This window comes from Amphiprion ocellaris, chromosome 3 (genome assembly GCF_022539595.1).
Source record: "Amphiprion ocellaris isolate individual 3 ecotype Okinawa chromosome 3, ASM2253959v1, whole genome shotgun sequence".
Lineage (NCBI taxonomy): Eukaryota > Metazoa > Chordata > Actinopteri > Pomacentridae > Amphiprion > Amphiprion ocellaris.
Window position 1 is genome coordinate 33,468,133 of NC_072768.1, and position 12,968 is coordinate 33,481,100.

At 39.1% G+C, this 12,968-nt stretch overlaps 2 protein-coding genes across 6 annotated transcripts in view; both read right to left on the reverse strand.

Annotated features, from left to right (window-relative positions):
• Window positions 1–703: 703 nt before the first annotated feature.
• On the reverse strand, window positions 704–5,661 carry lonp2 (lon peptidase 2, peroxisomal). The gene is made up of 3 exons (XM_055009264.1): window positions 5,165–5,661; window positions 2,166–2,301; window positions 704–859 (listed from the first exon to the last, which is right to left on the reverse strand). The coding sequence occupies exons 1-3, from the start codon at window positions 5,395–5,397 to the stop codon at window positions 719–721; spliced, it is 510 nt and encodes a 169-aa protein (XP_054865239.1). The 5' UTR covers window positions 5,398–5,661; the 3' UTR covers window positions 704–718.
• Window positions 5,662–6,323: 662 nt separating this feature from the next.
• The window catches only part of il34 (interleukin 34), a 51,888-nt gene continuing 45,243 nt past the window's right edge, over window positions 6,324–12,968 (reverse strand). For all 5 annotated transcript variants that reach the window (XM_023282335.3, XM_023282340.3, XM_035953776.2 and 2 more), the window contains one exon: window positions 6,324–9,392. In XM_023282335.3, the coding sequence (XP_023138103.1) occupies window positions 9,334–9,392 (59 nt within the window). In that variant the 3' untranslated portion in view covers window positions 6,324–9,333. The remainder of the gene's footprint in view (window positions 9,393–12,968) is intronic.

Here is a 12,968-nt window from a genome sequence, read left to right on the forward strand (position 1 = left end):
TTGGTAGTAATTATGGTATATTGAAAGGGAAAAGGCAGCAGCATGTGTTGAAAAGAACACGATGCCAGAGTTGAAATATTTGGCTTTGGGATCTTACAGCAACCAGTGTCTAAATCAAGAACGGAGACCAGCTATAAAACTGTAGACGGGGGTACTGATGTTGTACGGTGCTCAAATTCTTTCATTTGACACAGTTACTGTTGGTTTTTCTGTCTTTAAATTAAAACAAATTAAAAGTACAAATGCATTAAAATTAGAAGAAAAAAGGTGTCCACTTTATGTCACTTAGAGGTGGCCAGATGTGTTTCTGTGTGGATTTTAAGTTACCCAGGTCATGGTAATCCTAGCAGCTTTTGCAAAAACAGTTGAAAACATTTAATCTCTTATCGAAGAGGCTTCTTCAGCTGTAATCTCAGAACCTAAAAGAGAAGTCTTGGGGTGTCTGACCTTTTGCACAGAAATGCAAATTACTAAAATGACAATAATCTGCTTCTTTTCTCCTAATTTATTTTAATAAGTTAATGTAATTAGAATATAATTGCCTACTTTTAAATTAATCTGCTTGTTCATTACCTTGTCACCTGTCTCAAATATGACAAAAACAAGATATTGCAGCTCAACAGTCTGTAAATCAAGAAATGTTTCAGGGACATTTCTCCCTACTGAGCCAAATCCTTTAACTTAATGAAGCACACAGCAGTTTTATGCTGTATTTTTACTACCTGTACCTGTCTGACACACACACCTGTACGGCAGCCTGGTAGAACTTCTGGGACAGCTCCCCCAGCTCTCCATCTTCTGCTGAGGCGCCACTCGTTGCTGGGGTTGTGTACTGCTCCAGTTTATCCAACTGCTCCACCTGCAATTTATAGCAATAAGAGAGTCACATTGTGCCGTTACAGGCTTTTGTATATTTGGTTTGGTTTCTCTGAAATACTGAGCGACAGGTGCTTTTGGTTCAATGTTGCTGAGGTGGAATGTGGTCAGAGGAAAAGCCCATCAAAGTGTTATGCGGCCTTGGATCTGGATTTTCTTGATTAACAATAAAACTGTCACTGGCCTTGGCCTTGGATTTGCTTTCAAAGTGCCCTGCTAGCCTTCAGAATGTGTCCTTGCTGTGCACGTTGCATTTAACACCTGGCTGAGTTATGATCACAGTGTAAATCTGGCAAGTGTGGTGTGACTCATCGGGCTGGGCTGTGATCCCAGTGCATTCTGCATACATTACACCTTGCATTACCATGTGTTTCCCATATCCCCATACAGATCAAATTTTAATACCTAAGGATGGAAAAGAGAGGACAGGGAGATGATATGAGGGGATATTAAATAAGAGTTAATAAAAACAAGACCTTGAAAGGGATGGGTGACTGAGTTTTTAAAAAAGAGGAAATATTCAGAGTATTGCTTAATGTAACACTTTCAATCTTGCATTTACTGTCGATATATTAGGGCTGGGACTTCAACGTGTTAACTTCGATTACTTAATTACAGAAAAAATAACGCATTAAAAAAATAACGCATTTAATCACACCTTTCTCAGTTCCCTTATTTCTGGCACACTGGTAACACTGATGAACACTCCAGCCCAGTAGGTGGCGGTAATGAACCTAAAGTCTGTTTGTCAGCCACGAAGAAGAAGCACGGGATGCACTCATGATTGTTGAAAGTTTTCTTTTAAAAATCTTCATCTTCATTGATTCATCTGTCAACCAAAATTTATTTGAATTGACAAACTTTACTTATTGCGTCAAATACTGCTATTTGACAAAAATGCAAGTAATCGCAATTAATTAATTACAAAGCCTCTAATTAATTCGATTGTTTTTTTAATCGAGTCCCACCACAAAAATATATGCAACTTCTTGAATCCACTACACAAGGTGGGTATGTCAGGACAAAGTGGCATCACGGTTGAGTGTGGTTACAATTTCATTTAGCAGACGCTGTTCTCCAAAGCAACGTACATCTCAGAGTAGATACAACACAAGCAAGGGTCTAGTCAGGAAAAACAGCCTGGATAAGTGCCATAAAACAGATTAAGGATACAACAGAGCATGCTTCTAAACATACAGCACTGTCAAAAAGGCAATAAATTAGATTTTCTCAACCAGAGAGCACAGAAACACTGCTAGCAGTCTGGTCAAACAGCACAAGACTTGTACCTCTGCCAGGACAAACGGCCGCTCCTTTAGCAGACTTGAAACACTGAAGCGACAGAGTCCGGTGATGAGGAGGGTGTAGTGAGGCTTCGGCCAGTTACTGCCCACCACCTGCACGGCAATGCCAGCTGTACCAATTCTGCACAGAGACAGAGAGAAAGTAAGAAAACTCACTGAAAGATAATCGCGGCCTTGAAAGCAGCATTTCTTAACACAAAGCAAGTCTTTCCTGATGTGATGTGTCTACAAAGCTTCAACCTTCACACCTCTGATGCTCTTGGAGCCTCTCAAACACCTGCTGATTTGGATCGAGCAGCACACTAACACGTTTCAGGTAAAAGTGCCAAACATCTGCTGGTGTAAATGTGAGTATTTACTGTAGTAGATCATCGCACATTTAATACCTTTATGTTCTGGATTTGTGTCATCACCTTTAGCTCTCATTGGATTATAGAAGGCATTTTTCTGTATTTTCTTTAAAAGCTAATATTCGATCAAATGAAAAATAATCTACAGATTAACTGATGACCTCAAACCACTGTTAGCTGCAGCCCTACAGCCACCTGCCACTGAGACCACAGCTACACCGAGGACAATAAATAATTATTGCATTATTTGCAACAAAATAAAACATAGGATTCACATTTTAAAAACTAATTTACACTACTGTTCAAAAAGTTTGGGGTCACCCAGGCAATTTCCTGTTTTCCATGAAAACTCCCACTTTTATTCATGTACTAACATAATTGCACAAGGGTTTTCTGATCATCAATTATCCTTTCAACACCATTAGCTAACACAATGTAGCATTAGAACACAGGAGTGATGGTTGCTGGAAATGTTCCTCTGTACCGCTATGGAGATATTCCATTAAAAATCAGCCATTTCCAGCTAGAATAATCATTTACCACATTAACAATGTCTAGACTGTATTTATGATTCATTTCATATTATCTTCACTGAAAAAAAAGATTTTCTTTCAAAAATAAGGACATTTCTAAGTGACCCCAAACTTTTGAACAGTAGTGTATAAAAATCAACTTCAGTCTGTGTTTACAGCTTCACCCGTATCTTTTATCTAAATCTTTATTTCTCTAATACATGAGAAGAACGCAGAAATTAATAAATTAAGCACACTTAAAGTAATTAAACTGATTTAAAACATTATCTGGAAGGAAATAAAACATAAGATTCATGTTTTTTCTCTTAAAACCCACTTATATCATCAACAAAATCTCACTGTAAAAATCAATTTCAGTCTGTGTTTACAGCTTTTTTTGAATCTTTTAACTGCATCTTTATTTTCTAATAAACAAGAAGGAAACTATTTAGTTTGACATGAGAGTGTGCAGTAGGGCAGAACACTGTAAAACTTGCGGTTATGCATTAATAATACACCAATCAGATACTTGCGGTGAAGCTGCCCGACTCACACCTCCGTCTTACACACAGAAACACACTAAATATGTCTGATTGTGGTCTTTTAGTGGGGAGAACACAAATTCTTGGATGTAATGTGATGTAAGAAGCAGCCACTCCAGATCTCATAAACAAAGTTAGATGTGTTTCTGTAAATTGCAGATAAATCAGTATCTGCGAATACGTCAGCTGATGAATGACATTAAATCCTCATCACAAAAAACTGCATCAGCATTTCATAGTTTATCTTCCAGTTATAAAATGTCCAATTCTGCATATTTCACGTATGTCATTGTCAAAAGGCAAGCAAATTTCCACCTCAAAAATCCTGTTTGGTCGGGTTACATTTGAGACGGCTTCTGAAGGAGCTTTAAATTAAAGACAAATGCGAGAATGCAAAACGAGAATTTAATCCCTCATCCCTTCACATCTGTGTCACATTATTGGGGCCTACTGCAACACCTTCAGGGTCATTTGATTCCTTGCTTTGTTCTTAGAAACTCATCCTCTGCATCCCAGATCCTTTTATCCATTTAATGCAGGAGCTTTTGGAAAGACGACAACTTTTGAGTCAAATCCAAGTGAAATTACAACCCTAATATGCAGGTGATTCCTATTTAAAGTGATATTCAGTGATATTTATTAGGGCTGAGGCATTAAATTACCACCTTTGACACTGAATTAGTCCATTCAGTTGTTTTCAGACAGTTTGCTGTGGCCGGCAGATCACGCAGAGACAAGAAACTGTTATTTATGTATTAACCAGAGTCCTGGTAACGCCGCTGACAAAAGGTCAAACTCCACCTGGCTGTGTTTGAACTGTAGACGTTTCGAGAACAAATCTCAACACAACATCTGGAAACAACTGTGCATAACACCAAAAAGGGAATCAGTCTATTTACGACAGGACCTGTAAAGCTGGTATTCCATTTAGAGCAAGAATAAGAGTTTTTAAAAGGCTGATTAGACATAATAACATGCTAAAACCACATGTTTTTTGAACTGAGTGTTGGCCAGTATCTTGAATTTTTTGATCTGTAAATTCATAGGGACCAAAACGAGAAAAAGTAGAGTATATTGAGAAAACAAAGCCAGACTGAAAAGTTTCGCTCTCCTCATGAGGAGTGTTTTCAAACAGTTTTGTTTCGTGTTTAAAAAGTACAAAAAAAAAAGACATTAACAGACGAAGACAAAGAATGTTTTTCAAACCTGATTAACTGCCATAAAAGTACTTGGCGCAAACTGAAGAAAACACTGAAAAGGTTAAATATTTCTGAGGATATTGTTTCTACTCTAATTAGAGTTAATTATGTAAATATCCAAACATTTAAGAACACATTCAGATGTAGTGGCTCCACTGTGGATTAAATAGCATGAATAATGATGTTTTATGACAAATTATGATGCAAAATATGCTGATAAACTTCTGGATTTAGAGATTCAGAGTCAGCTGGACAGTGTCAATGACGGTGTTTATGGCACTTTCGAGGGGTCTTGCCGCCTGCTAATGTCACACCACCACAACTACATAAAACTCTCTGTTATTCCCCCTGCTTCCAGCCACACAGCTCGGTGTTTATTACTTGTGTAACGTGGGGAGGTCGTCGGTGTCGTGCTCCGGGTCTCTGGTGTTAGGAATCACCCCGATGATGGTGCTTTTCAGCGACGTTCCCTTCAGCAGCCGCTGGCTCACCAGCTGCATGTTCCGCGGAGAGCCCACGCTGAAGCGGACCGTGGAGCCCGGCAGGAGCACCCCTTCGTGGGTCAGCAGCAGCGGCAGACGGCTCGGTATCTGGATTCCACCGGCGGAGGTCATCGTCGTGTCTGTGTGTTGTTTTTTTTTTTAGGTGACAGGTCACTATTGACAGCCAAAGTCCTGCAGACAAACTTATCCGACCGTTAGCGGACTAGCTAGCGTAAACACGAAGCTAACAGGGTGAGAATAAACGAAAAACACGCTCAGAAATTTACTTTATAGATGAAAACGAGCTTGGGGTTTATTTCGCCCTCGTTTTAGCTTCATTCTCACCACCAACACACCTTCTCGGAGCTTTTTTTTTCACCTTGTTATGATTCTACTTCCTGAACATCCTGTGCTCGATAGTCCAACTACGGACAGCGCAGAGGGACAAACTATCTCATAAACAGAAAAAGGCGAAAGAATTGCTTGAGTTTGCCAGAAGGATGTGAGAGACTCCGAAGTCAACTGAAAGAAGGTTCTTTGATCTGATATGACTAAAATTAAGCTTTATGGCCATCTGACTAGACACCATATCCGGCAGACACCAAACAATACACTCTATCATAAACACACAATTCCCACCGTGAAGCATGGTGGTGGCAGCATCATGATGTGAAGCATGGTGGTGGCAGCATTATTATGCGAAGCATGGTGGTAGCAGCATCATGATGGGAAGCATGGCGGTGGCAGCATCATGATGTGAAGCATGGCGGTGGCAGCATCATGATGTGAAGCATGGCGGTGGCAGCATCATGATGTGAAGCATGGCGGTGGCAGCATCATGATGTGAAGCATGGCGGTGGCAGCATCATGATGTGAAGCATGGCGGTGGCAGCATCATGTTATAAAGTGGTGTGGGGTGGCTTCTTGGCAGTATAAACTATGTTTTAAGACATCATTTCATTGAAACATCTACAGTGAAGACAGCTGAACACAGTGAAATAATGTAAATATATATTTGAAGAACGTATTTAGAAATTACTGGACTCCAGACACTCGGGTTAGTTGATAAAAAATAGTGATTTACTTTTGCATTTCTTTCATAAAAGTATTGTCACATAGCATTCTACATTTCCAAAAAATAAATATTCAATATCTTGTGTATAAAAAAAAATCTGTTTCTAAAATCTGTCATCAGGCCATCGCCGTCCATGTGTTTGCAGTTATCTCTCTGCTGCTGCTGATGGACCACTGTGGGAAATATCGCTTTATTTTTCACAATTAGGGATCTTTGAATACACCTTAAAATGCTCTTATGGTTACAAAAGGACAACCATACATATGATTGATAAAGTATAATACAATACACTTGATGAATTTATAGAAATACATCAGTTCATTTTTTATGTCATTATGGAGCTTCTTTTGCATATGAGGACCGAGTTTTTCCCCTTTAAAACTGTATGTACAGTATAACATAACAACTAAATGTTATTACTGTTCCTGCCTAAAGAGCGATCAAACTTGCAAGACTTGAATGCATGAACTGGCATTTTTACACACAGAAAACTTTAACAGACACATAGAAGCAGCTAAAGTGAAGCACATTAATTAGACTGCGCAATAAATACCACTTCATGTAATGCAAAATCTGAAAATGACATTTCTGATTTCTATTTCCTTTGTATTCTTTGATGGAATTCTTTTACTTATGGTCTTGGTTACAACGTCATTTCATCAAAATTTCAACGGCAAACACATAATTGTCTTTTTCAAACCAATTTTGGCAGCAACTTTGTAAAATAACACACAGTTATCACAATAGTAACGAGAGGACAGGGGGAATGTTACACCATAAACTGACTGAACCAGCATGTCAGAGTTTGCAGGCAATGATGAAGCAGATGCATCGAGAAAAACAACATGCAAAAACAACAGTCTTGGAAAAACAGTGAGGGCATAAAGCAAATGAAACTTAACTTTAAGACTAATAATACAAATATCAAACCAAAACCTGTGTTGCACTCTTTTGCCCATGTAACAAATACATTCTGATCTCTAATGTCAAAGCAGGCCAAAGTCTCAGCTTTTCATCCTTCAATAAAGAGCTGTTAAAGCAATGATCTGATAAAACACCAAATCTGACAGAGTGGCCTTGTCAGAAGGAAGTGTTATTTATTTATTGGTCTCATAAGTTGGTCATTCAAAAGCCTAGCAGAAGGCCGACCGCGTCCTCTATATTTTACTGTTACTGAACCTCCCACAATGGAGTAAGTCACACAGAAGAAGAACATGGCACACGGCTTATCAACACTGTACTTCAATGCCTTCAAAAATCAAGTGAAGCATGTAAAATGAAACCACACGTTAAAACATGCAGGCAGTTTTAGTCGAACAAGAAAAGATCAAGGGTGTACTGAAATCCTGACATTTGGGTGTTGCCTGAATCCTTGAAAACCTTTGAGCAAATCCAACTCCACGAACCAACACAGTAAACATGTGCACCTTTGCCGAAATTTGATAAATACTTTAGAAACGCAGTACTAAGGTGCTTTTAAACTGTTCTGGTGGCAGATCGAGACCCAACAATGTCATAAGACACTTCATGTTTTCCTTTAATTTGTCACCTGTTTGTATGTGGCTGCTGAATTGTACGAGTGGAAAAAAAAAATGAACAGAAGCATTGACAGAATCTAAGCAGCTTCTAGAACAGATAGACTGACAGGTAATACTGATTTGAGGTAAAATCTCAGTCAGAACATATCGTAAGCGTAAATCATTTAAATCTTGAAAACAGTCAACTCAATGCTTGCGGTTGCAACTGCGCCAAGCTCAGGTCCCGATTTCACCTTTACAGATTTTCATAGTTGAAATTCCATTCAAAACACCCCCAAATCCAGACTGTGGTGCCAATTTTGTGTCACGAAAAATGTAAACCCATCATCTTTTCATCAACATCTCCTGCAAATCTATCGGACAAATACCTGCAGCTGCTTATTTATACAGATTCAGGGCCAGTTTATGAAGTTAATAAATTCTGACTGTGATGTCATTTGAAATGCTAGTGGTCACTCTTTAAGCTCTGTACGTGTAATAATTCATAATGGTGATAAAAGCCCACAAGCAGATGTACAATAAATACAGAATGCTTGGACGGAGGGAGATGCTTGGATGTCATTATTTGTTTCCAGGTTCAACTCTTGTTGTTTGTGCACGATAAACATAAAGAAAGAAATGTGTGGAATGGGGAAAAAATGAACATGAACACTTGTTTGACCGCTTTTTGGTTATGCAATTTGTTCAAACAGCATAAAAATCAACAACTGGACAGGAAGGGAAGACAGTATTACCAGTTTGCATTTAGGGTTGGAGTTCATTTACATACTGCTCCTTCAGCTCACTGAAGTTTGAAGAAGAGAAGTCTGGCTAATGTACAAAGTCTGTGGATGTTTCCCAGTATAATCCAATGTGAAGTCTCTGTTGTTGGTCTCTGTGCTGAAATGAGGGAGATCCACTGGAGCATCACGCAGGCTTTTTGAGATTTGGCAAAGTCAGCGCTGGAAATGAAGCCTTTGCAGAGAAGAATGAAGTAGCTTGCGCCTCCTTCTTAAAGAATCCATTTTAAAAAAGAATATATTGATCATACACCAGTTTAGACAACATATGTGAACATAAAGAAATCTCTTCCAAAACTAGTAACCAAAGTGACACACCATCAATTCTGAGAAATGCAGAAAACTTGAGGGTTCCTGACTGGCAGAGAACTGGAAAATCTGATGAGTTGAAGCTTTTTGCTTGAAAAAGTCCATGAGCTCGTGAAGTCATCACAAAAGCTGCTACTGTGCCTACAACTTCTGTCTGCTTTGGCTGACGGAGCCTTGTCAGGGTTTCGTCATCGAGACAATCTTGGCTCCGTTTGGCACATTTGGGAAAGACGTATTGATGTTCACAAATCGGGACTGAACTTTCTTGTTTCAGTGTGGATTGTCCTTTTACCCCTCTACCTCCAGTTCAAGAGCGATAATAATCCCTAATTACTATCAATAGGGACGTCGCTCCGCTGGCTTCTTCTCAGCTTTCGGGCTGTAAGTCTTTCTTCCTACCCTTCCTCCAATGGGAAACGTCACAATCTGCAAAACAGATGACAGGAGAAACCGCATTAAACATTTACAACTTCATTTATCTCTCACTGAGCATCTGACTGTTTAACTTCAATAAATTCTATTAACTCTGACCGCATGCTTTACTGTCGCATTACGAGCAGTGATCATTTCTGTCTCTCCATATTAGCATACAGTATGAGCGATGGGAACACAGCTACTAAATTGTGACTTTTCTCTCAGGTTAACCTTTCTAAAGGACCTGCAGCTGTACTTAATAAACAGCACCGTGCTCGAGATTTACAATTAGATTACAATTAGATTGTAACTACACCGCAGAGACTTGGAGCCCTGCCGTAGCCTTTTAAGCTAATAATATCTGACTAGTTTCCAAACCACACGCAGACCTCCTGAAACAGGCTTTATCAAGTTATGATTCGCAAGAAATACATGTTTTTGGCTCCTGCAAACTATGCAAAATTATATATAAAATAAAGGTTAGTTTTTAGGGTTATTTTCTGCATGATGAAGCCAAGTGTAAGAAGAGTTCAACATCTTGGGAGGCATACTTATTTGCTGTATAACTAAGAACTACACTTGCAGTTCAATCAATTGTAACATTAGGGAATAAATACTTGCTGTTCAGGCATATTGCGTCTCTACACCAGAATGGACGTTATGAATTGACCAAGGACGACTATATTGGGCCGATCAAGAGCTGGGACCAGAAGTCACAAGTATTCACCATTTGCATTGCATAGTGCCACTGAGTTAATGAGGTTGAAATGTCGTACAGCTCTTCTGAAAGGCCATGGCAAAGTTTGCGAACATTTTTGGGGACAGGATCACATTGTCTGAAACTTTGTCCATCCAGAGAATCCTACAGATGCTGGATGGGTGGCATGTCTGGAGAGACTGTTGGAAATGGTTGGACGGGAACATTTTCAGCTGCTACTTTAGTAAACATGTGCGTTGTCTTGTTTGAACGTCAAGTGATGGCCATAAGTGAACAGCATTTCATATTGATATCACTGGGTGGCCATTGAAAATACAGACATGTTCTTAATCCATAGCATATCCCTAGTCATACCATCACTCCACCTCCATGGGCCACTTTCCTTACATTTGCTATGTACAACTGTACACAAGATCTATCAGTTAAAACAACCGTCCTCCATCTTCCTAGCGTCTAACGAACATGAGTGGTCGCCTGGTGAAGTCATGCAAAGCCTTGGTGTGGCTGAAGAAATCAAACCAGCTTCCCTAAATTGATGCCTCTTTCATTAGATACTCTCTGGTTGCAATAACTTCATCTCCGGATGTGATGATCCTATATCCTGTAGCAGATTGTCTGTCCTAACATGCGGTCTGAACCAATTTCTTAGACAACAAATGGTGGAGTTGTGGACATTCAAGTGACTGGCTGTAGCTCTAACTGACATACAGGCATCCAACATGCCAACAGCCAGTTCTTGTCTTTTTCTTGTCATCTGTGACCTCTTATCATGTGAATAAACCTGCATTTTAAGATGTTTTTTATTTTTATAGTCACTGGTCAAAGGAGTGTCTGGTCACGCCATCTGATCATTGTCCTTTGAAGCCACATCTGACAAGGGTTTGGATGAACTCTGTGGTGGAGAATGTGCCCTAGTTCACCAACTTCTTGAGCATGATTGGCTAAATTTAACCCTTTTTAAACCATTTCAATAGAAGTTTTCCTGTGTCAGCAAAATGCAGCTTTTGCATGTTTCGTTTTGTATTTTTGCTAAGTATACGTGGGAGGATTGATACCACTTTCATGTCTGTGGGCTAAATATAAAGCTGAAAGGCTTAGCTTAGCACAAAGACAGGAAGCTCTGCCCAGAAGTAATAAATCTGTACAGTAGTACAGTAAATAACATGTTATATTTAGTTTCCTTATTCTTTTCAAAAACAGAAGCATAAAAAGCATAAGTTTGCTGTTTAAAAGATGTCTTGTTTTTGGCTGAGATCCATCGTCAACCAAGTCCAGGAAGACTCAAGCAATGTCAAGAAACAGTCCATAATACAACATATTAATAGCTAAGCTTGAGAGGTGTTAGCAGGCAGGTTTTGTTACATTTACATGTTATTTTATTTTGCTAAGCTAAGCAAACTAGCTGCTGGTTCCAGCTTCATATAAACAGACAAGTATACTTCCCAAAATGTTGAATTACTCCCTTAACATTCTCACATCATAATTTAATTCCTCAACTGTACGTTTAGGTTTGAAATAGATGGACTGCAACAGTTTTTTTTTTTGTTTTTTTGTTTGCAAAACATGTTGGTTTGGGTCTTTTTTTTTAGCAGGCAATAGAGTCACTTTAGAGATTCTCAGTCATCCAGGTCACTGTGCTTCAGTAGAGGACAAGATCTTCTTTGTCTTTTTTTTTCGAGAACGATTACTAAAGTGCTAAGTGCTTGTACTGAAGCACATAGGAGCACTTAGGAGCTCACGTAGAGTTATTTCAAGTGGTTTGTTTAACTAATTCAAATGACAGCAGCCCTTGACCCCTAAGAGGCAAGACAAACACACGGCGGTAGCTACCTAAATTATGGTATCATAATGAGCCATGTCAAGTCTTAAAGATGGACGGGGGGAACTGAACTTTGCTGCAGGAGTGTCTTTAAACGTTTGTATTTTGTGTTCTACAGTTAAAATTTACTGCAAAAAGAGAACATTTGGTGCTGAAAATGCCCACCAGTGTATTCGGTGCTCAAAGGATTATGGGATTTTGGCGAAACTTTCACTTTAACACCCTCTTGAGACCCAAAGTAATGTGGCACCAGTCACTCGAGGAATGCAGCAACCTTGTGCACTCCAGATGTGAGGGTCTCAAACAGCAGACATTATACACTGACATATCCTTACAATAACGGATCATTTTGTGTATGAACATATGGTCAGGGCAGTGCAATTATAGCACACGCATACATGCCTATTAGTGAGAGCTCTGCTTTACTTTCAGCACACATTGCATTCAGCATGTGTACCTCAATGATCTTTATTGATATGCTGTCACCAGTCCATATCAGTGTTTTTGTTTTGTTTTAAGAGTATTTATGGCAAGATTTATGGCATTTAAATAAAGAACTAATGAGATGTTTCCACTGCATGCAGAGGTCTGCGATTCTTCCAAAACCTGACTAGCTTTTAACTACTTGCTCTCACATGATTGGATGTCCCATTTATTCTGCACTACTTCCATGTTTTAGGTGTGCACACCCTCAAGAAAGTTAACTGGCTGGGAGAAGGGCTGCATTTAGGATTATTTTCATTGTTGATTAATCTGTTAGTTATTGTCTTGATTAACTGATTAGTTATTTGGTTCACAAAGTATCTGAAAATGGCTGAAAAGCATTGATCAGTGTTTCCTAAAGCCCAAGATCACGTCATCAAATGTCTTGATTTGTCTGCAACACAGAGATATTCTGCAATAGAGCAGGAAAGAAACCAGGAAATATTCAAGAGTAATAAGAAGAATTTAGACAATTGTTTCTCAAGCTCTACTCAAGCTGTTTCAGTTATCAAAACTGTTGGCAAATAATTTATAAGCTGACACCTAATTGATTAATCATTGCAGCTCT

What these genes read in the sequence shown, in the direction of transcription:
- lonp2 (XM_055009264.1), bottom strand. Translation starts at nt 5,397, where the DNA reads ATGACCTCCGCCGGTGGAATCCAGATACCGAGCCGTCTGCCGCTGCTG. An exon ending in GACCTCCCCACGTTACACAA is followed by an intron (nt 2,302 to 5,164) that starts GTAATAAACACC and finishes GTCTCTGTGCAG; the next exon opens with AATTGGTACAGCTGGCATTG. An exon ending in GGCCGTTTGTCCTGGCAGAG is followed by an intron (nt 860 to 2,165) that starts GTACAAGTCTTG and finishes TATAAATTGCAG; the next exon opens with GTGGAGCAGTTGGATAAACT.